Consider the following 23,798-nt stretch of genomic DNA (forward strand, 5'->3'; position numbering starts at 1 on the left):
CGATCGCCCCTGCGTGACCGGCCGGTGCGGGAGCTCCGCGGCCGGGTGGGCCTCCTGGCACGTGGGTCCCGGCGGCGGCGGCGGCAGGACGCGGGCACCGGGCGCGGCGGCCGCCCCGCTGCGGGCGGACAGGCCCCGCGGAGGTGAGGCCCGGCGGGCGGAGGCGGGGGCGGGGGCGGGGGCGGGGGCGGCGGCGCGGGCGGCCAGGGAGGCGGCGGCGCGGGCGGCCAGGCACCGGGGAAGCGGAGCCGCGCGCCGAAGGCTTTGTTGGGAGCCGGCGGCCCGCGCTGGGGGTCGGGAGTGGAACTCCGTGTCCGCTGGAGCGCTGACCGCGGGGAAGGTGGACGGACCTCCCGCGAGCGTGTGTCCTCGTATTTGGGAGCGGCTGTGTGCTGGTGAGTGAGAGTGTGCGCCCCTGCAGCGGCGAGAGGTGAACTTGTAGAACTTGTGTGTGTGTGTGTGTGTGTGTGTGTGTGTTTGCGTGTTTGAGTGTGTGTGTGTTTGCGTGTTTGAGTGTGTGTGTCTGTGTGTGTGTGTCTGTTTGTGTGTGTGTGTGTGTGTTTGTGTGTTTGAGTGTGTGTGTGTGTCTGTGTGTGTGTGTCTCTGTGTGTGTGTGTCTATGTTTGTGTGTGTGTGTCTCCGTGTGTGTGTCTGTGTGTGTCTGTGTGTTTGAGTGTGTGTGTGTGTGTGTCTCTCTGTGTGTGTGTCTATGTTTGTGTGTGTGTGTCTCCGTGTGTGTGTTGTGTGTGTGTGTGTCTCTGTGTGTCTCCGTGTGTGTGTCTGTTTGTGTGTGTGTGAGTACCGCGCTCTGGAGTGGGCACCCGGGAGGGCTGGAGACCAGCTAGACCCCCTAGAGGCCGGCTCTCTCCCGGGCACTCTGGGTGGCCCGCCCCCGCCTGGGCGTCGGTAGGACTTGGGGTGTGTGTGGGGGGGGGGGGGGAGGCAGTGGCCTGAAAGGACAGTTAAGCTCAGTCAGGGGACTGTTAATCTGGCCGGTGGTGCTGTAGGAAGGGTCTGTCTGGGAAAAGGCAGGGCCCTCCCTCCACTCCCCAGCCAGGGCTGCAGGTTTGGGACCCCCGGAGCCAGTGTAAGGGCCAAGCCCCGCTGTGGACTAGAGCTGCTCCTTTCGTATCCTTGGGCTCACAGCCTTTTGTTTTGGACCTAGACTGGGATCCTGGGGAGCTCTTGGGGGCCAGGGTGAGGCCTCGGTTAAAGTCTCAGTTATCTCAGGGGGTAGGAGTGGTTGGGAAGGAGATGCTTTGAGCAGACAGGAGCCACCAAAGTCCCCTGAGAATCAGAGATCTATGTTCCTGTCCTGCCTTAGCCACTGTGTGACCTGGACAGGCACGTTCCCACTCTGAGCCTCACGGGCTCGCCTGCGGAAGGGAAATAACAATGATGGGAGTTTGAGGAGCTGACGTGTGGGTCCAGTCCAGCACCAAGGTCTTCTTGGAAAGGCTCACAGCTTGGGGTGGGATCAGTGCTAGAGGGAACTTGATGAAACCCAAATCCCAACAGTTCTCTCTGGGCTAGACTTCCACAGGACCCTGAACCACTCAGCCTGGGCCTCCAGGCCTCCAAGAACTGATCACTGCCAGCCTCTCCAGCCCCCTCTCCCACCTGACGCTTCTCCCGCCAGTAACTGCATGGAGTGTGCTGCACATACTGGTCAGTTCCTTGCCTCTGGATCACTGTGCATTCTAAGCTCACTGCCTGAAATGCCTTCCTCCTCTCCTCTTCCTCCGTTCGGCACATCTCAGATGTCTCCTCCTCTGGGAAGCCCTCCTTGATTCTCCAGCTAGATTGGGTTCTTCTGGGATCTTGCAGTCCCGGTGCTGACAGCCCTGCTCTCTCTTGGGCTGTCATGGCCTCTGTCTGTCTCCTTTCCAATGCCCAGGTCTGAGGCCCCCTGGAGGGCAGGAACGGGGGCTTGTTTCTGTGTTGCCAACACCCTGCACAGGGCTGAACTGAACTGAGCAGCGCCTGTCCTCTGCCCCGTCCCCAGCTTCCCCAGTGAAGGCCTTCCACAGTGGAGCTCTATGTCGTTACAAAGAAGGGGAACCCAGAATCAGGTCATCCGGGTGGGTGGCACAGGGTATCAGAACAGGGTGTCCTTGGGCGGCACTACGGGACCAGAGAAAACAGGCTGAGAACTTGGGTTTCATCGGAAGGCCATAGGGAGCCACGGGAGGGTTGTGAGCAGGGGGAGATTCGTGGTCAGAGCACATTTCAGGAAGCGCTCCCGCTGCAGGGTGGAGAATGGGTTGAGCAGTGCTAAGTGCACGGAGGTCGGGGCATGTGTGATATTGTTACCAGAATCGCCCAGTCGTTGTTTCAAGTATGAGCCCTTACCCCCTAGTTTAAACACTTCCCTGACCCCTCAGATGCTTTTGCTGAGGAATTTGAGGACATTTAGGACTTTCCCACCCCCCTTTAGGGAGCCAGGGGACCAGTGAGTGATGGGTCACATCCCAGCTCTGCCCCCAACTTGCTGGGTGACCTTGGGACAAGTCCTGCTTCGCCAGCCTCTAAAAGGAGGCTGGAACGGGTGAGGCCCTGTGCTGAGAATTGGTGCGTGGGGAGGCCCTGGCATGGACGGTTTGTCACTTTTCTCTCTTTCCTGCCCTGGGCTGTCGTGAAGCCTGGCTGCATGGGTTGGAGGCTCATAAGTGGCTGCCGATGATCCTTACCTCTTCAAATGCTAGGTTCTATGAGGATTCTTAAGATGGTGGCCAAGAAAGACCTTTGTAAGCTGCAATGCACAGGGAAGACGTGTGATACTCAAAGACCGAGATGCATTTTGAAGGCAATAACAGAAAATAGGTGCAATAGCAAGGGATCATTTTTTTTTTTAATAATAGTTCATATATATATATATATATATATATATATATATATATAAAATTGATTTTTCACAGAGGGGAAGAGAGAGGGATAGAGAGTTAGAAACATTGATGAGAGAGAATCATCGATCAGCTGCCTCTTGCACACCCCCTACTGGGGATGTGCCCGCAACCAAGGTACATGCCCTTGTCCTGAATCGAACCCAGGACCTTTCAGTCTGCAGGCCGACGCTCTATCCACTGAGCCAAACCAGTCCCGGCACAAGGGATCACTTTTTAACAACTGCTCACTAGGAGTAATTTATAAATATCCCTCCACCAACCCTGTGAGGGAGGAATTATCGTCCCCATTTTGCAAATGAGCACATAGGGGCTCGGGAAACAAGGTCACAAAGACAAGGTGAAAGCTGGGGCTCCTGCCTACCTGCCCCAGCTTACAGCTCCCCATTCAAGACCAAAGCCCCACCTACATGCAGCTCCGGCTTTCAGGCTGAAGGAAGTCTGAATCCTGCCCGAAAACCTGTCTCTAGGTCTTGCTGTGGCCTGATGACCCAGTTGCTGATCATCTAATGCCCGTTCAGGCCTGCCTACAGGACTGGGGAAGCTTGGCTCTGGTGAGAGGAGATAGAGGTGCCCCGAATGAAATCTTTCCTCTGCCTGGACTGCCTTCTGTGGACCTGTCTAGCGTGCCCCTTGGCCTACATCTTCCTCTTGGGCTGCCTGTGTGTCCTCAGGCCTGGCCTCCCCAGATGCCCAGGCCTGACGGTGGGGAGGCTGGTGTGGAGGCCCATCCTGACCTCTGAACTCATCCTAGAGGTCAGATGCAGGACTTGGCCAGGCCAGGCCTGCTTTCTTTCTATGTCCACATCATCCAACACAGGTTGGGCTAAAAGAGATGCCAGTGAGTGTCCGGGAAATGAATGACCAGGTGAGAGTGGGCGTGTAGCGGAAGAGGAGGGCCTTGCTCCATGGAGAGCAACAGTTGGTTTCTGAGCAGAGGAGTTTCTCCACTCCCCGCCTCAGCATGTCTTAGCCCTGAGTCATTTCTGCTTCAGGATGAATAACTAGAGTTCCTGCTGCGAGAGTGGGTAGCCTGGGCCCCTTTGGGCAACTACTTCCTCCTTGGCCCTCTACCCTGGTACCCTGCCACTGCTATTGTATTGACAATGACACTGCCGGGCACTGGAGCATGGGAGAAGGGCCTCCCTCAGACTTCTTGGGACCCACATGACCCTCCCCTCTCCCCTTGAGTTGGGGGAGTCTCCCTGCTCCTAACCACCTCCCACATGGCACTCCCTACAAAAGTCAACTCAGACCATGTCCTTCCCTGCTTAAGCCCTGTCATGGCTTCCCATTGTCCTCAGGATAGAGGCCAAGTTCTTCAGCCTGGCATTCCATGTGAGTCCTGCAGCCCTCCCCCTCACACATACGCATTCTGTGCCACCTGTCCCTCCACTCCAGCCTCACATGACCCCTGGTTTTATGCCAACAGTCAACACTATCACACCACGGAGTCTTTGTACCTGATCTTCCTTCTGCCTTTGATGCTCTCCTACGTCTCTATCCACCTACTCCTAATCATCTATCGGGACCCAGCTCACCAGCTGGGACCTCCTCTGGAAGCTCTTCCTGGCCACCTTACCAGGCTGGTTAGGGGCTCTATGAGCTCCATGGCCCCTGGGATTCCTTTGGCTATGGCTTGATTACCCAAGTAGCCTTGATCCATGTCTATGGCTTTCCCCCCAATTCAGACTGGAGCTCTTCAAGGGCTTGTCTGAGTCTGGTCTGCGTCTGGATTTGCAGGGTCCCCCTGAGGTCAGGCACGTGGGGCCACTGGCAGGTGTTTGCTGATACTTTGGCTCCTGGGAAAATGATTTACGATTGTGTTATTCTGAGGGTTCAGACTCCTGTGGTTCTGAGAATCTCAGAATTAAAGAAACATTTAGCATTTACTCCAAGGACCAGAGACTCTTGCAATTGGACTGTAAGTACCAATGAACCCAGAATCCTGGAAGCACTCAGAATGAGACAGCCTCAGCATCACAGACTCATTTGTATCCCATTCTACAGCTTTGTTCCTTTTTCTACTTTGGATCCTCCATTCTCTCTTTTTTCTTCCAACCTGGACTCTTTCTGCTTCTCTTCATACCTGATTACAGGCCTTCCCAGTGAACTTTCCCTGACTGTCCTGACCATGGCCCTCTGCTGGATTACCTAGGAGGGGCCCCTGCTGAGAAGTGTTTCGTGTCTGTGCCATGACAGGAGGCGCAGCCTCACAGCAGGACAGGGCATGAATTTCAAGCCCCATGGAGCACCCACCTGACATTCCTCATGAGCTGTCTTGTGTAGTGGTGACTGTCCCCAGTTGACCACTGAAAAACACAAGGCTCAGAGAGGGAAACCAATTTGACTGAGATTGCACAGCATGGGCAGTTCCAAGTTGGAGGCTGCACCCAGGGTTCTTGCTTCTTGAGTCCGGCTGGAGGCATCTGGATTGTGACATGTTGATGTGAAGTCCAGGGCCTGGTGGTTCTGAACTAGTTCCGTTTAGCAGTGCATCTCTATTGCCTTGTGCTGGGTGGGGCTGGGCTGGACCGTGCCAGGCCAGGGGTAGTAGGACAGGTAGTTTGGAGTCCTGACCTGGGGGTGAGGGTGGAGGTCCTCACCTCCACACTGAAAATACTAGAATTAGAACACCAGACCTTGAGTAAGGCCCTTACTCTTAAGGAGTCTCAGTTACATTATCTGAGGTGGGAGGACCAGAGACGCTGATCTGAAACCCACATACTCAGATGCTCTGAGCTCAACCCCAACATGTGGCTCTCACAGCCAAGATCCTGAGGGCTCTTGGAGTGCCTCCAAAGGGGCTGCAGAGCACAAGGGCTTCCTGGAAAGGCTGCAAGGTTTTACTTTGCAACACACCTATCGATAACATCTGAGGTTACCCCCTCAGCTATTTCCCCAGATGAGCCCAGTAAGTGCTTGTGGTGTAGAAAGCATCCAGGCAAGGCTGGGGGCCCACTGGCCTTCAGCTCTGTGAATGAGATTTGGGAGGGGACAGAGGTGACTTCCAAGATGCTCCTTGTCTTTGAACTCATCCTTGTCTTTTAACCCAGGGATGACTAACATTTCCCCAAATATACTGTGTGATCTACTGCCCTGGTTTCTGCTCACTCTGCTTTTCTCTCTTCGCTCACCTGACCCCTTCCAAAATTCAGGTCAGGTGTCCTCTCTTCCAGGAAGCCTTCCTTGACCACCTCCCCATTCCCATTAGGGGTCCTCTTGTCTGCTTTACCCCTATTGCCTCTGTTTTCTTCATCCCCAATCACCCTGAGTCGTCATTACCTATTTCTGGGTCTTCTCCCATGTGCTACCTACCCCTTCCTTGCCAACCTTGCCAGTGACCCACCTTGGAATCCCCAGAGCTCTATATCAGGGTGAGGCATCAATATGACAATCTTGAGTGAGTAAAGAAATGTGGTTGGATCAAGTTCCTGCTGGGGGCCTCCAAGGGTGGCCTTCAGTGTGGGAAACTTGATCTGTGACCTTGCTACTGTGCCCCAAATTCCTGTGGGTTTCCTGCCCCTCTTGTCTTCCTTAAATACTGTTCTTAGATGGCCAGCGATTGAGACTTAAGTTGTGGAGAGGAGACTTGTCCGAGAAGGACAGAGCTGGGATTTTCCACCTGGGTGGGGCGCTCTCTCCTGTCCCTCGATGATATTCTAGGTCCAGGTCTTCTGCTTCCCTTCACAGAAGAAGCAGGCGGCAGAGGTTTCCAGAATGGTGATGGTCACAATCCCCTTCCAGTCTGGACAGGGCCAGCTAGGTGGGTGGGTGAGTGGGTACATTCCAGAGCCACCCTAGTGGAAGAGCTGGAATGTCTTCTAACCACCCTGGAAATTCCTCAGCTGGCCTGGGAACTGCCCAGCCCTTTCTCCCAGCCTTGGACACACTGGCCTGGGACCCAGGGTGGGGTAGAGGCAGCCATGTCAGTGGGGCAGGTATTCCGCATGTTTGGCTTGGCACTTTCTGGCCTTAGTGTTGTAGTTTTTAACCTGTGAGATACGTACAATAACCATCATGGCTGCTTCACACCTAGAAAGTACCAGGAAGAGTCGATCCTGGGCCCTGCCTGTAGGGCATTCCCTGTGGCAGAGAACCGACCAGGAAAGCAGAGCCATGGGGCTCACCGAGGGCTAGTGAGGGAGCTTCCTGGAGGGGAGAGCCTAGGCCGCGGAGGGAAGGAGGTGGTGGTCAGGGGCACCGCTCCTCAAGTCAGACAGACCAGGCTGCTCTGCCGTCTGCCAGCTTTGTGACCTTGGAGGGGTTGTTTTGCTTCTCTAAGCTCCTCGGGATTAAATGAGAAGGGATCTGTGAAGCCACCAAAGATGGAACTTGGCAGAGAAAGTACTCCTCTCTTATGATGATATTACTGTTAGAAGCTGAGGGATGGTGATCCTGAGCAAAGAGAGACCTCAATGAGACTGCCCTGCTGTGCTTGGCACAGGAAGGGGAGGGTGGAGGCAGAGAGGGTGGGCTGCCTGGAGCAGCAGTCGGTTGCCAACAGTTGACGACTGTTGGTCTAGACCAGTGTTTCCCAAACTTCTCTCATGATGAGAATCACCTGGTGGAGTTGTTAAAATACAGATTCCTGAATCCCAACTAAGAGGTGCTAAACTAGAATTTTTGGGAACATATAGGTAAAATTGTATACTACTTAACTAGTGCTCTAAGACAGAGCACTAAGTATACAATTTTATCTATATGTTCCCAAAATACAATTTTACCTATATGTTCCCAAAAACTCTAGTTTAGCACCTCTTAGTTGTGATTCAGGAATCTGAATTTTATCAACTCCACCAGGTGATTCTCATAATGAGAGAAGTTTGGGAAACACTGGTCTAGAGGGATGGCAGGGCCTGGACTGTCAGGCTCAGGGGCTTGGACATAGTCAGGGTAATAGGGAGCCATGGAAAGGTTCTGAGCTCCACGGTACATGGTCAGGTTCATGTTCTAAGAAGACCTGTGACTGCCGTACAAAAGGTGGACAGGAGGGCAGGAGTAGCGGCAGGGGGACCAGGAAGGGGTTGGTACAATGTGGAGGAGACGTGCAGGCCTAAGGCCACGAGGTGGGGGAAAGTGCCATCCCTGAGTCACTCCTCTGAACTGACAGGAGTTGGTGAGTGATGCTTTTCACATGGGTGGGACAGAGAGAGGCTGTCAAGGGCATATTAGAGGTTTGAAGCCTGGAAAGATGGATGGTGGAAACCCTTCTCAGAAACCGGAGGGTGGTTTTGAGAAAGAGCTGTGCTCCACCTTACTCTGCTGAGTGGAGGCCTCTCCTGAGGAGAAGACGGGGTGTGATGCTGGGCACTGTCGGTGAAAAGGTGAAGTTCTTTCATCTTGTCACTAGACTCCAGAGCAGACTGGCACAGAACTACCTGCCCACCGGCCCAGGTCAGCCTGAGGATCCTGGAGCAAGGCCCGCTAGGAGCACAGTGCCCAGGGCTATTTCCCAGTGCCTTTACTGCCGTCCGTTCCTGCAGCCACTCATCCCCTCCCTCCGCTTTCTGCCGTGCTAGCGCTGCACCCCAGCCTGGGGACCTGGCCTCCGTCATCTTGAACCCCACTCCCCCGCTGTGGAGAAAGGAAGGCGACAGAAGAGGGATGTTCTTTTCTTCCTGTGATGTATCTGCGATTTTGATGGATGCTGGGACCTGTCCACACAGAGGTCACCACACCCGCACTGCAGCCCTGTGCCTGGCGTGTGTGAGGGGCTCCCGGGCAAGACAGAAACCAGGGCCAGAGCCCGGAAGGCCTGGCTTCTGATCTTGTCTGCGCCACTGACTTACTGTGAGGCCCCACGTCTCAGTTTCTTCTGTCAAATGGAAGTTTGGCACCCTGATCTCTAAAGGCTATTTCAGGCCCTGACTAGGACTGTGTGTGTGCACTTCGTGTCTGTCTCAGTGTGGTTGTGTGCATCTCTGTGTAGCTGTGTATCTAGGTGTGTCCATGCCTGTGAATGTTCACAACATGAGGAATGATTAGAGGGAAAAAGGATATTCCAGATAGAGACTCAGCTTGGGCAAAACCGGGTTGGCTGAAGTCCTTATCAAGTGTATACCAGGCAGGGAGCTTGGTAACTGTTTCCTGATGTGGGGCTGAAGCGCAGAATCAAAATCAAGGGAAGGGGTATTAGAGGCTCAGCTCAGCTCTGCAGGACACGGGGAGACCGCCTCTGGCAGAGCCTTCTGGGAAAGGGGGCTCCTGGGGAAGGAGCTGGGAACAGCCATCCCTGGAGCCTGTAAGCTGAGGGTGGATGGCTGGTGGGCAGAGGTGACCCCTCCTGGGACCAGCACACCAGGCCGCCTCTCTGCCTCTCTCAGGCCAATGCCGGAGCAGAGCAGGTGGCCCCGGGAGGGCTTGGCCTGGCTGGCTTCCCGTGATCCAGAGCCCACACTGTCTCCACCTCCCTGTGTCTCAGGAGCCCACAACACTGCCTACCCTGAGAAATGCTGGAAGCTGGGTGCGGCCCCAGGCGGGGGACCTGTTTTTCCTGTTTCCTGCAGAGTTCCCTGCAGCCCAGTCCAAGCCTGTGCATTCATGAGTGAGGAACCCGAGCGGGCACCGAGCATCCTGACAGCAAGAGCAGGGGCCGGTCAGGTACGGACGTGCGCGGGCGGGGTCCGCTGGCTAAGGAGGCTGGGGCAGGTGCGTGCATGTGTGTGTATACACTGAACCGAAGGGAGGTCAAGGGGATCCCTGCCCTGCTCCCTCTTCCCAGGCTGTGATAAATGAAGGCTTTGGAGCCAGACAGTCCTGGGTAACAAGCCCAGTTTTTCCAATTCCTGGCAGGGTGACCTTGCACAAATAGCTCGATGGCAGCATCTGCCGAGGAATGAGGGTGGGGGATAAAACTGGGTTGCTATGAGGAAGCTGCTCATCCCAGGCCTGACCCCTACAAAGTGAGGGGATGGGGCTCCAGGATCAGGAGCTCCTGACCCAGGATCTGAGCCAGAGGTGGGTGAAATAAAAGAACGTGGTTAGCTCAGACAGCTGACCCCTCTCCAGAATATCTGGGTCCAGTTACCCGCCCTCTGTCCAGAGAAGGGTAGGGCCTTCTCTGTGCCTCTTGAAAGAGAGACAGTCCAGGAACCTTGGGTGGGCTGGGCCCCAGGAGCGCTGGGGTGACTCCTGGCCACCGAGGGTCAGCAGTGAGAAGTCTTTCAGTGCCATTGTCCTCTGGGAGGCTCTCAGAGGAACAAGGGAAAGGAGAGCCACTGTCATAATGCTTGTCCTCCTTTGGGCTCCCATAGCCTTTTGTGCTTGATTCATTCATTCACTCGTTCATTCATTCTCTTGTTCATTATCTCATTCATGTTATACCTGCTTTAAATCAGACCTCTTGTTGGCTAGGGACAGAGAAAAGAATCAGGTAGTCCACGTCCTCTGGGACTACCTGGAATGTGTTGAGGTAGAAGGTGGATGGACTTACTAACAGGGTCTGAGGAATCCCTAGGGGTTGTGTTAAGAGGACAGCTTCGGAGATGAGGTGACATTTGAAGAGAACCTTGCGGGATGGGCAGGATGGAGTGCAATGTGGGTGGGTTTCCAGACAGAAGGCACAGCGTGCACAAAGGCAAGGAAGCCTGGTAGGACACGTGCACGGCTCATAGCTCCCTCCAGACCAGGAACTCTTCAGGGCAGGGCCAGCCAGACCTGGACACGGAGGGGCTGGTGAGTGGTGTGAGACAAAGTTAGGCAGAAGCCAGTCCCAAGGGAGCAGGGAGTGAGGCCCCCAGGGCATCGGAGGTCAGAAAAGAGAGAAGACGGGCTGGGGACCTGACTATCTCCATAAACAAAGGCTGGGGAGGCAGGAAAGATGTAGTCACAGGCTGGAGAGCCAGCCTGTGGAGGGAGAGGGTGGGCAGAGTCAGTCTGGACGGGGGCCATGGCAATGGAATCCCCAGCCTGCTGGGAGGGAGGAGGCCAGGATATCATAGAGCAGGTGGAAAGGGCAGCTCCCTAGGTTCCCTGGAAACTTAAGGAAGTCTCCACCCCTCTCGCTAGTGTCAGAGATTCCACCACAAGTGATTAGCAAGAGCATTGTGCAGAGCAATGGGAAGTTGGCCCGACTCTGAGGAGACACCTGCCTTGGGGCTGGACCTAAAGCAGCAGGCAGAGGTGGGACTGGGTGTCATGGAGGGGCCGCTCTCCTTATCTCCAGTGGGAAGAAGACCTCATGAAGAAGGTTTTATTACCGCAGTTCTCCAAGGCCAGGGAATTTAGCCGGAGAGAGGTCTGAGTCTCAGGAGGGCAGGAAATGCCTAATGTCACTGAGGTTCTGTGGCAGGGCTGGACACCCCAACCTGGTGGCCCTTCTACAGGTCCTCAGCCTCATACTTGGCCTCCACATCCTTCTTGCAGCTTCTGCGAACCAGCAATTCCCAGCCCATCCCCCAAAGTGTCAGATCTGACAGCCCCAGCCTTCTCCCATGCCCACATCCCACCATACCCCTTCAGGGCTCCCCACACTTACAATGTCTGACACTGAATCCCTCCTCTCCCCCCTCCTGCTCCTCCTCCCAACCCCTGAGCCGGGCCTCTTGTCTGCCTCTCTCTCCTGCCCAACCCCATCCAGACTTCCTCTGGGCCAGTCTCTCCAGCCTTCCTCCCAAACAGCTCTCAGGTCTCTCCCCTCAGAGGTGCCAGGCCTGGCCCTCGCTTTGGGCTCATCGTCATCCCCTGGCCCACCACACTCACCTGCCTTCAGTCCAGTGGCCTGAGAGAGCATCCCAAAGATTTCAAGAGAAGGCCACATCTGAGCTGAGCCTTGAAGTTCATAAAATCACAGCATACCTACTGTGTGCCAGGCATTGCTCCAAACATTTTATCCCGATTACTCACTTCATCCTCACAGCAGTTCTGTGATACAGCTTCCAACAATCACCCCATTTTCTAGAGGTGGAATTAGGAGGTCTGACTCCAGAGGCCAGGGTCTTCGTAATCACTGAAGGATAAAGAGTTGTCATTTCAACAGGCAGATATGAAAGGGGTGTGTGGATTCCTGGTTGAGGGAGCAACATGAACTAAAGCTGAGAGAGGAGACGTGTTGGGCACATTCAGGAAACCGCAGGTCACAGAGGATGGTTGGGGCTGGTGAGATCGGCAGAGGCTTCCTCCTGACAGCAGGCAGGAGCCATGGAGGGCTTCAAGCAGGGGAATGACTCTGTCTTTTACAAAGACCCCTCTGGATTGGGGAGGACTGAGGCTGGAGGCGGAGAGGCTGATGCGGTGGCTCCTACAGCAAGGATGAAGGTGACACTGGGCTGCTTGGAGCAGGAATGGGAGGCAGGAAATGCTTTAATGCCAGGTCCTGAGTCCTGGCCCCGGGCAAGAGGGATCCCAGCAGGTTAGTCCTTCCAGAGTCTCTCCATCCCAGCTCTCGCTCAGCTTGGTACCATGTAGGCTTCTCCCTGCCTCCTCACCCTGGACCTGCTCTGGCTCCTTGGGCAGGAACCTATGACCGTGGGAGGGAGGTCACCATACAGGCTCCCTCCCTCCTGGTTGCACCTTTGCTGACAATAGGAGACAGGAAAGATCTGGGGTGGTGGGTAGTGGAACATTGGGGAATAAGGGAGACTGAGGCCCCTTGTGTCCCTCAGCCCCCCTAACCTCAATGTCAAGGGCCTTGCACTGCCGCTGAGAGGCCAGGCTGGGCATGAAGCTTAGGGTCTAAAGGAGAGGATATCGCTGGCCTGACAGAATCCCCAAGTTCCAGCCTCTCAGGACCCCAGCTTCCAACATGAAGGGGATTGTACAGCCCCAGGTTATCAGGGTAGAAGGGACTCACGCATTATCTGCCCTCTGTGTGCTCCCAGACACACCCACAGGCAGGACACGGGCCCTCCTGAAGATTCGGCTTGCACAACCCCATGGCGGAGAGTTCCTATCTCCCTCTGATAGCACCTTCCTATTCCTAGGAATTGTAGCCTGTGGCCTTGGCCAAATAACTTGAATGATTTGTGTCTCAGCCCCTTTATTGGGCATGATAACCTGGCTCCCAGAAGCATGCTGTAAGAATAGAATGAGGTGACATTAAAAAAGCACATATATTATAGTAATATGGTTTGAAAGGGTCAGCCCCCTCTGCCCTTTCACAGTTAGAAAATTATTCTTTTAAAAAATATATGTTTTTATTGATTTTTAGAGAGAGGAAGGGAGAGGGAGAGAGAGATAGAAACATCAATGACGAGAGAGGATCATCAATCAGCTGCCTCCTGCACACCCCCTACTGGGCATCATCATGACAACCTGGGCATGTGCCCTGACCCGGGAATTGAGCTGCTGACCTCTTGGTTCATGGATTGACGCTCAACCACTGAGCAACACTGGCTGGGCTAGAAAGTTATTCTTTGTGTTTGTCCCAAACTGTCCACCAGGGACCCCTGCTAGGATTTCCAGCCTGCCTTCTGGGACCTTTAGGCATATCATCACCCTCCAGACTGGGATATCTGCCTCCTGCCTCCCAGATGAGCAAGAGATCTTATTGGTCACATTGGTGGGGGTGAGGAGAGGAGGAAGGTGGGTAACTTGTTCTCTGGGTGCTCACTGGGCAGTCAGGCCCTGTGGGTGTGTTATAGACCCACTAGGGACAAGGTAGGGGAACCTCAAGATAGTGGTCGAGTGGAAGAAGAGCTGGGTGAGCCTGGAGGAAGCTGAACTTGACCCACAAATGAAGTCCCCAGCTGTCCCCACACCCATTTCCACCCCAGACTTCTCTGGAATCTTCAGGAGGGTCACTGTCCCATCTGGTAGACTCACACGCCAGAGAACTGCACCACTGGTTACAGATGCAGAAAGTGCCAGAATGTAAAAGTATCTAAAATGAAATAAAATTAAAAAATATTTGCTGAGAGAATGAATGAGTGACTGAAGAGGGAGACCCTTGGAAATACTTCCTCAATACCAAAATACCAGGCACAGGGCCAGAACCTCTGTAGGGAGCCAAAGAATAAGCTAAAGGAAAGAATGTTCTAACGCCCCCAGGAAGGTATGGGCTGCCCCTTGGCCAGAAACACTTCAGAAGGCAGTGGCCCTGGGTGTGTGATGGAGCCCAAAGGCCTCAAGGGCCCCGTCCATGAATCGGAAATTACACCCTCTTGAATCCTTGATTCTAGAGTTCAGAACCCCAGACCTAGAATTCTGTGCTCTCAAGGTTCTAGAATAGAGTTGCCAAACTTTGTTCTTGTAAAAGGCCTAAAATGGTAAATATTTTCTTTGTTGCAACTGTCCAGTTCTTTGTAAACAGATGGGTACACTATATCCCAATAAAGCTTTATTGGGCTGGATTTGACCTTTAGTGTGTAGCTTGCCTACCTCTGTTCTAAAGTTTGAGGATTGTATGACCCTGCTATTTATGGACCTCATGCATTCTCATGCATTTTTGAGGGTTCCGAGGTCCTGGGCCCTCTGGGTCCAGGGAGCCAGGTCCGAAGGCCTTGAACATGGTTGGGCAGATCTTAACCAAAGGAATCTGCTCCTATCCCTGCGTCAGGCCGGTGTGTCAGGCCTCTTGGATGAGCCCTGGCTCACACCCTGACGGCTGTTTTCTCCTCCCCCCGCCCCCTTTCCTGCAGGGCCATGGCCGCAGCCCCCGGCCTCTGGAACAGCTCCATCAATGACACGTGGGATGGGGACGAGCTGGGCTACAAGTGCCGCTTCAACGAGGACTTCAAGTACGTGCTGCTGCCCGTGTCCTACGGCGTGGTATGCGTGCTGGGGCTGTGCCTGAACGTGGCGGTGCTCTACATCTTCCTCTGCCGCCTCAAGACCTGGAACGCCTCCACCACCTACATGTTCCACCTGGCCGTGTCGGACGCGCTGTACGCGGCCTCCCTGCCCCTGCTGGTCTACTACTACGCCCGCGGCGACCACTGGCCCTTCAGCACGGTGCTCTGCAAGCTGGTGCGCTTCCTCTTCTACACCAACCTGTACTGCAGCATCCTCTTCCTGACCTGCATCAGCGTGCACCGCTGCCTGGGCGTGCTGCGCCCGCTGCTGTCGCTGCGCTGGGGCCGGGCCCGCTACGCGCGGCGGGTGGCGGCCGGCGTGTGGGCGCTGGTGCTGGCCTGCCAGGCGCCCGTGCTCTACTTCGTCACCACCAGCGCGCGCGGCAGCCGCATCACCTGCCACGACACCTCGGCCCCGAGCCTGTTCGGCCAGTTCCTGGTCTACACCTCCGTGATGCTGGGCCTGCTCTTCGCCGCGCCCTTCGCCACCATCCTGGTGTGCTACGTGCTCATGGCGCGCCGGCTGCTGCGGCCGGCCTATGGCACCGCGGGCGGCCTGCCGCGCGCCAAGCGCAAGTCGGTGCGCACCATCGCAGTGGTCCTGGCCGTGTTCGCCATCTGCTTCCTGCCCTTCCACGTCACCCGGACCCTCTACTACTCCTTCCGCTCGCTGGACCTCAGCTGCCACACCCTCAACGCCATCAACATGGCCTACAAGATCACCCGGCCGCTGGCCAGTGCCAACAGCTGCCTGGACCCCGTGCTCTACTTCCTGGCCGGGCAGAGGCTTGTGCGCTTCGCCCGGGATGCCAAGACGCCCACAAACCCCACGCCCACAAACCCCGCGCCCACTGCCCAGGCCAGCCGCCGGCTGGACCTGTGCAGGTTTCGCAGAACGGACACCAGGGCAGAAGCGGGGTCGGCCAGCAGTGAGAACTCCAGCAGGGAGTCCCCGTTGGCGGGTGGTGGGGACACGAAGGACATCAGGCTATGAGGCCTAAACCTCTCCCTCCGGCCAGGGCAAGCTTGTACGGGGAGGCATCGGTAGGAGCTGTGACTTGTTCAAGTTCAAATGAGGTGATCTCCTCAGATACGGATCATCATGACTCATGCTGGATGGTCCAAGGAGCCGTGACCCCAACATTCTATCGCTTGGCAGGGGCTCCGGACACTCTGTGGTCCAGCGAGCTCAACAGTGCCCCACAGCCCCGTCCCCGTTTGTATGTGTCAACTGGGGAATAAGGTTTCAAGAAGGCAAGGGTTCAGGGCCTGACTCACCCACAAAAATATAGCTGGCCGTGCCTGCCAAGGGACCTAAGCAAGAGCAAGTCAAACAGAGAAACAGGCCAAGAGAGGAAAGTGACTTACCCACGTCACACAGAGGATCCGGGCCTGAGCGGACTGGGAGGTGGGGGGGGGGGGTCCCAGGCTGACGAGAAGACCCTGGTTGCAGCCAGTGCTGAGCCAGAGCTTCCCACAGGGGAACTGGGGCAGGTCTGGGTGCCACAGTGGACTAAGCAATGAGAAGCACCCCCAGCCCAAGAAGTGAACATCTGGAAACTGATTCATAAAACCATGTGGAGGCTCCCATGGGCTGGGAGCCAGTTTGAGGCTGTAACTTGTACTAAAAGTGTTGTTGTCTGCTGTGCTTGTGACCTATTGTGTGGTTGGAGGATGGGGATGCAGCCTGAGAAGCTCTCACCAAGCACACGAGGTTCCTTTCTCCAACCTGTTCTCATCAGCCACTGCCTTCCCACTAGCTGCCCCAGTGGTGGTCTCATATCAGCTGTCAGCCCCCACCTTAAAGCTAACTGGCTTTTGTACCTAGTTCAGCTGGCACAGAGAGGAGTCAGGTGGGGTCCCTGTCCTTGGGATCCCCCAGTTTAGGACTTAACGGCAATCGTGTACCGGTAAATGTTAAAACATTTAACTGGCCCTCCAGGTGGGTGAAGGGAACCCCTTATTTGTAGCATTGCCAATTGCCGTGGTGCAAACACTGCTACAATGGCCAATTTCAGACTACCACTACAATGTCAACCTATCTGCAGAATTGCTGAGAATTTAACAATTGGCTCTTGCAAACAGTACAAGTTGCTCCAACACATCACTGGGGAATGTTGAATGGTTGGGGCTGTGGACTCCCAAGCTATAGTTTCTGGGGGAAAGCAGTTCACTGGGAACATCCAAGTTCAGGGCGCATCCTGGGCAAAGACGTGGGGCCAGGAGAGCAGGGTGTGCGGGAACTGGAGGCAGGCTGGGCAGCTGGTGCCCAGGCTAAAAGCAGGAATGAGGTGGGGGCTGGGTCACAAGGAGGTGAAGTCAGGGCTCCCTCCTTGCCCTGATCATGTGGTTCCCTGAGCACTGAGTAGTGTGGGAGAGACTCACTCCTCTCCCATCCGGTCCTCTGCCTTCGTGGGAAATGCAGCTACTTGGCAAAATGGTTGGTGTTCCGGTGGAGTCAGGGCTTAGTGTGGGGGAGATGGGTCTCACCTGTGACAGGTCCTGGGTCCAGGCAGGACCACCCTGGAGATTTGTGAGACTCAGCTGGACAGGGACCACTAGCCTTTGGGCAGGGACAGGGCAAAACCGACAGGCCTCACAGTTCACCTCAAGGATAAGGTTAACTCACCCCCTCTTCCTAAGGGCCCTCTCTACCTGAGATAAGGCTCTTTCCTCGTCCCCCTTTCCCAGCCTCCTATGTCCTCTCCACCCTCCCCACACCGCCTCAGCTCCTCACATGATAGGGGCCCATCACAAGCCATGACCCCAAATGATGACTCCGCATGGTGCAATGTGGTGACCTGCCCGAAAGAGAGCAAAGGCTTACCTCCCACATTCTAAGTCTTATACTTCTGTTCATGTAACCTGAGTCCCTGAGAACTTGTTCGTGACTGCCTCCCTCAGGCTGTCTTTGCGCCTTTCCTGTAGGTCTGAGTCTGTCTCTTTCCTACTGGCTGCTGTTCAGGCCTAACCCCACCCCAATGTATAGGGACATCCTGCCCAGGTAAGAGGCTGTGCTGGCCAGGAGTGTAAATGTTGGGCTCTGACTCCCCTAGCCCTTTTTAGATCCAGAATCAGGGGTTCTGTACCATGGTTTTGGGGACTCTTGAGAGTTCATCAGTGGTTGGGGTGGGACTGTGGACACCGTGGGCCCGAGGTCCCTTAGTCCCCATTCTTTTCATATCTTGCCCACCGACCCCTTCAGCAGCTGCCCTGGAGACCCCGAAAACCCAGGACACCACAGCGCATGGAGACATCACTATGGCCTACCCCTGTGGTCAGCAAACTGCGGCTCGCTAGCCACATGCTGCTCTTTGGCCCCTTGAGTGTGGCTCTTCCACCAAATACCACAGCCTGGGCGAGTCTGTTTTGAAGAAGTGGTGTTAGAAGAAGTTTAAGTTTAAAAAAATTGGCTCTCAAAAGAAATTTCAATCATTGTACTGTTGATATTTGACTCTGTTGACTAATGAGTTTGCCGACCACTGGTAGCCCCATGAAGTCTTCCTTCACCCAGCTGCCTGCAGATTTCTAAGGTCACAGGACCTAGAGGGCACAGTGGAGCTGACTCATCCCTTAATCTTGGGGCAGGAAGTTCTAAGGAAGCCAGGGACAGGCCCAGGGTCCTACCTCTGGCCCCCTTGGTGTGGACATCTGACCTGCTGCTCAGTGCCCAGGCCACCTGCCTGGTGGGTGAGGCTTCTGACCCTGCTGCCTTGTGCTATTTTCAGCTCAAGTAAGAGCAGGATTTTCCACTCCCAGCCCCAGACCATTGTCCAACAGTGACATGGGGGGACATGCCTGCTCTCAAAATATCTCTTCTTACACTCTGGGCCTCCCTGCCCCTCCCCACCTTCCCACCTCCTCACCCTGACATCACTTCCTGAGGCTGTTGACTCCTGAAAGCCACTGTGAACTGGAGACAGAGAGGGACCCCAGGGATTATCCAGCCCAGCTGCAGACTCAAGGTCAGGGAGGGGCGGGCCTTGCCCAAGATCACTCAGGTCAGCATGGCGCCTGGACATATGCCGAGAGCTCAGGCTGTGCCTGCTGCTCTCTTTCCTTTACTGCAGGTCCGTGCTTCGGTGGGAATGCTGCTGTCACCCCCACCGCCCCAAGTGGAGAGAGCGGCAGCCGAGGCCAGGGACCGGTGGGGGGGGACCAGAGGGTTGGGGTAAGAGCCGGCAGGGTGGGGGAAGTAAATGCCTGCTGACTTGGCTGCAGCAGCTGTTCTCAAGGAGCTCCCTGCAACCCGGGCAGGGACCCTGGCACAGAGGGCTCTCTGCCATGAGTAGCAGGTACCCAGGGCCCAGGAAGGAGGGGGAGTCCCAGCAGACAGACATTCCCACTCTCACCCTTCAAGGCTAGGAGAGGCCCTGAACAACGTACTCCCCAGACACAATTTGCTCTGGTCCAGGCCCCTTGTTGCAGCAGATTTGGGCTGATCTGTTCCGAATCAGGTGCCTGAGGAAGGGAACTCATGTGCAAATCCATGCCCCAGGCACCATGCCAGACCCTATCACATCCATTATGTCATCATTTCTTCACTACAACCGTGTGAAATACGCATTCTTATCCCTGTTCAGCAGATGAGGGGACAGGCTCTGGGAAGCGATGGCTTGCTCCGAGTTATACAGGTCCTTAGATGACTGGAGACGGAGCCCAGGTCCATCTGAGGCCCAGATTAGTTCTCTTTCCAGTATCCCTGGCCACTCGAAACCCCAGTGGGGAAGGAGGGCCATGTGGCGAGAATGGGGGTAAGAGCACAGGTTCTATGCCCAGACCATCTGGGTTTGAGTATGGTCTCTAATTCTTCCAGCCCTAGAACCGTGGGCAACTTCCTTAATCTTGCAGTGCCTCGGTTTCCTCTGTTCTAAACGGAAGTGCTGCCTCCCATGCAGGTCACTGGGAGGCTTACCTGAGTTCATACCCACGGAGCACGTAGAATAGGGCCTGGCAGGTGGCAAACGTTTACACAGCAGGCCCTAAGCCAAGAGGAGATGAAGGCTAACCAGTTAGACCCTACCTTCATGGAGCTGGCATAATTTAATATGTAACCACATGAGTATAAGTTATTTGAAGAAAAGCACAGCATGTCCGGCCAGTGAGCACCACTGGTCTCCTGTGGCCAAGGCTTGCCCAGGGTGGAGGAGGAGGGGAGCAGGTCCTTTCTGGAGTAAGGTGGGGGGCCACCCTCTCCCCAACCTGGCACCGTGCAGCCTTCAGGTGCGTGGGCCTGTGTGTTTACAGAACCTGGTCCAGGTATCTGGCCGAGGGAGGGCAGCGGGGAGAATGCACAGTGGGGAGGAGGAGGAGGAGGATGCCCTTGATGCCATGCTTCTGCAGCCAGTCCCTTTGGGCTAGAGAGCTCCCACCCACCCGTGGAAGCAGATCAAGCCACTTCGCTCTGGCTAATGGTGCCCGCCGTGGGCTGCTGCAGCCACTGCCTGGTTCAACCAGGATTCCAGAGTGGGCGTTGCTGGGCTGGGGCTGGGCCAAAGCAGGCAACCAACAGCCAGCTTTTGCTGTGTTTTCTGAGGCCGCCTGCCTTCCCGCTCTGGGCCACTCTGGAGAGCTTGCCTCCCACGTTCCAGTTCTCCGTGAGGGCATCAGCGATCGAGATTTTCATCACAGGCACAGCTCGCAGCTGCTCCTCCAGGCATCCCCACGGCCCTCTGAGCTCTCAGTTTTGAGAACTGGAGTGGGGGTAGGGAGTCTCTCTGGCATCAAGTGACCAGAGAGGTAAAGTGACTCCATTGGCACCACACAGTGCCTTGAAGGGCTGGAGGGTGGAACGCGGCCAGAGTGGCTGCAGGGTGAGGAGTTTGCTTGCCTTCCCAAGGGGAATGTGCTTGTGGGGGGTGGGTGATGGGGGGAAAGGAGCCCCAGAAGTCAAACTCTCATCCTCCTCTGCCCCGATACACCATGTGACTTGCTGAGTCCCTTCTCTCCGGGCTTCAGTTTCTGCAGCTTCAGCAGGGCTCGGCACCGTCCAGCGGTTCTTCCGTTAGCAGGGGCTTCCTGGGCTTGCCTGTGCCCTAGCTCCAGCTTACCCAGGTACTCTGTGTCAGCCCTGTCCCATCCTGAAACAATGGGCCAGGCTGGGCAAGTCACTCATCTGCCCCAAACCCAGTCCCCAGGGGCTCCACCCTGGACTATTTTCAGCCCTCGGAGATGGAGTCAGAAAAGGATTTTCCACTCCCGGCACAATGGCTGCATTGCACCATTGTCCAGCAGTGATCGGGGGATATGCCTGCCCCAAAATATCTCCCCTGCCCTACCTCCTGGGCCTCCCCGCCTGCTCTTCCCCTCCCCGCCGGGACACTGCTTCCTGGGGCTGCGGACTGCTGGGGCCCACCAGGAGACAGCACGTGAGTTCCCTGGGAGACATGACCTCTTGGAATCAGTTTCCTCTCCTGGCAGGGACCCCAGGGGTTTTTGGCTGCTCGGAGGACTGGAGGCCCAGAAAGGGCTGTGCCTTGTCCAAGGTCACAGAGCGGTCAGCATGGAGACGACACGTGAGGCCAGGGTCCGCTGGCCGCTCCTGCTGCCTCGGCTGCCTGCGCCCCTGCCAGTCGGTGCCTCCCGAGAGTGAGAGCCCACGTTCAAGGCCGGGGCGGGCGTCCCGGAAAGAAGCCTGCATGACGTGGGAGGGAGGCAGGGGTACATCTTGGGCTCTGACTTTGGAGATCCCTACTCAGTCCTGTTTGTTTTTTCACCAGCTATGGCTTTGCTTACACTGAACTCACAGCTACCAAACAGCGGCTCTGGGGAAAGGAGCTGGCGGGAGGCAGGGGAGCTGAGGCAGGAGGAGCACGGTCGGGCCCAGGCCAGCCGTCACCAGCTCCGTGACCACAAACTCCGTTTCTTCGTCTGTAAAATGGAGCGGGTAATACCTCTTTCCCCAAGTTACTGAGCAGTGAGAGTGCAGCAAGGCGCAAACATGCAGCTATTTTCTCTTCCTCCCGTCAGTGCTCTACATAATGATGTCTAATTGCTCTTTCCCATCCGTAAACTGCATAGTTGGCAAACTCCAAAACTCTGTGTCACTTTTGAGTAGCAGAGTTCAGTCCAGTTTAACATTCCAATCCCTACTTAGCTTACTGCTCCCTCCTCCCTCCCCTGGCCCCAGGGTGGAAGGCGGTAGAGGTTGGGGATAAACTCTGAGAAGGTGTCTGACCCCAGTTGTTTGCAGGTTTCTTTAGAAAGTAGGATGTTTTATCCCTGTGTGTCCTCAGGTTTATGTCCTGGAGCCAAATTTCAAATCAGCGGCCATCTGATTAAACTGTTAGACCGGGCTTTATGGCCAAAGCAATTGCAAGATGTGGGGGAGGAAATTAAAAGTCTGCTGCATGCATCATCACACGGCGCACATGCGCGCACACGCACCTCCGTGTGTGTGTGTGTGTGTGTGTGTGTGTGTGTGTGTGTGTGAATGCTGAGGGGGAGGTGCAGTCCCTACTGGCACCAAGTAGATCCCTGGAGACAGAGGAGCCACAGGAGGGTGGCCAGCCTCTGGGAGGCAGAGAGGGGCCGGGGGCGCTGCCAGGGGGTCAGACTAAAACCAGGACATGAAAGTAGCCAGGCTGGGGGACGGCAGAAAAAGATGGGCAGAGGGGAGAAAGTCCATCTGCCAGCTTTGAGGACCCCTTTTTTCCTCCCTCCCTCTTTTCCTCCTACCTATTCTCCTTCCTTTTCCTCTGTTCTCCCTCCCATTTTCCTCCTCTTTTTGCTCCCTGCTCTCAGAATTCCTGGGAGCAAAGGGAAGCAAATAGAGCACTGAGAGCTTCAGACCCATTCATTCCTTCCCCCGAAGGCTGGCTCAGTGCCCTCCCCTGGCCATTCAGTCTGCTGTGGCTCCAGGTGCACGGATGCTGTCCTGCTGCCCCCTGGCGTTCAGAGCAGAGGCAGGAATAGGGTGCAGACCTTCACCTGAGGATGATGAGAAGAAAATGACCCTGCTGGCAGCCAGGTGGTTGTGGGTGTGAGATGGGGGTAGGACTAAAAATTAAAACAGGAGAAATAATTTGCAAAGCATACCCTGACCTGCAAAACTGGCCAAGTGCCTGACCAAGCCATGATGTCTAGCTCGGGCGATCTAAAGTCACACTCCTAAACACGCGCCTTCACGTTCCAAGAGACCACAAACAGCCTGATCTAACAGAGATGCTCCGTGAGGACACCTGTGTTCTCAGCCAGGATCGCAAACTGTTCCTGCAACACCCTGTTTTGCAAATTCTGACTGTTCTTTGCCGGAAACCACCTTTTGACTAACTTCAGTCCCCATAATCTTTCCAATTTTAGTATATGTGCTGCCGAAGCGAGCACAGTCCCCATAATCTTATAAGCACCCTTCCCCAACTCCCCCTTTCGGAGGCACCCCAGGGACCCCCGATGTGAAGTCTGCTGCTGTAAGTAATAAACTCTGCCTCATTGGCTACAGGTGTGTTCCCGGTGGTACGGGCTCCCTAGCACTGACCAGAAGGTGCTGCCTCTTCCATTTCAGCTCTCAATCCCAGCCTCCCTGCCCCCATGGCTCCCAGGAACTGTCCCATCCAGAGCCCCCCAGCCCCTGGCTGACCGACCACCATGATGCCTCCGGCACCAGGACAGCACTCCGCACTGTGGGCTTGCAGTGGGGTATTTTATTCCCACAAAGGAGCACATAGTGTCCAGCTGATGCCTTGTAAAGGCAAGCCTGAGAGACAGCTGCTCCGACCTCCGGCCGCTGTCCCCTCCCCAGCCCCTCTCCCACATTCCAGCTTGGAGTTTCAAAGGAGCTGACTTTGCCCTCTCTGGTTCCGCTGGGAGGAGGTTCCCAGAAGACGGCCCCCTGATGTCCTCTGTCTGGCCAAGGTGAGAGAGGAAGCCTCAGCCAGCCAGCCCTTGGGCCTCTCCCTCACGTCCTCACCATAGACACAGAGAGGGTGCCTGCCACACCTGGGAGCAGAGATCATTGGGCAGAATGGGTGGGGCCACTGCAAGCCCACAGAAATCTGGGAATACATAACCCCCTTAACAAAGGGGTTTGTACACTTGGCTCTTGTGGCCCTTGGCATGTCTTCTCTTTGACATGTCTCTCGGCACTTGGGGGGTCTCTCGTTCCGGCTTCCTTGCATCCACCCGTATGGCCCACGGCCATGCAGACCCTGTGTGCAACGGGCTG

At 55.7% G+C, this 23,798-nt stretch overlaps 1 protein-coding gene across 7 annotated transcripts; it reads left to right on the forward strand.

Moving 5' to 3' along the window:
- Nucleotides 1–16,280, forward strand: P2RY2 (purinergic receptor P2Y2). 7 transcript variants are annotated; one of them, XM_036427161.2, is made up of 3 exons: nt 4–143; nt 9,230–9,506; nt 14,483–16,280. In XM_036427161.2, the coding sequence occupies exon 3, from the start codon at nt 14,487–14,489 to the stop codon at nt 15,627–15,629; it is 1,143 nt and encodes a 380-aa protein (XP_036283054.1). In that variant the 5' UTR covers nt 4–143; nt 9,230–9,506; nt 14,483–14,486; the 3' UTR covers nt 15,630–16,280. The 7 variants fall into 7 exon arrangements, with proteins under 7 accessions (XP_045433527.1, XP_036283054.1, XP_036283055.1 ...); XM_036427162.2 differs by having other exon boundaries at nt 9,328–9,506; XM_036427160.2 differs by lacking the exon at nt 4–143 and adding an exon at nt 249–395 and having other exon boundaries at nt 9,328–9,506.
- Nucleotides 16,281–23,798: the final 7,518 nt, after the last annotated feature.

This window comes from Pipistrellus kuhlii, unplaced genomic scaffold (assembly GCF_014108245.1).
Source record: "Pipistrellus kuhlii isolate mPipKuh1 unplaced genomic scaffold, mPipKuh1.p scaffold_m20_p_9, whole genome shotgun sequence".
NCBI lineage: Eukaryota > Metazoa > Chordata > Mammalia > Chiroptera > Vespertilionidae > Pipistrellus > Pipistrellus kuhlii.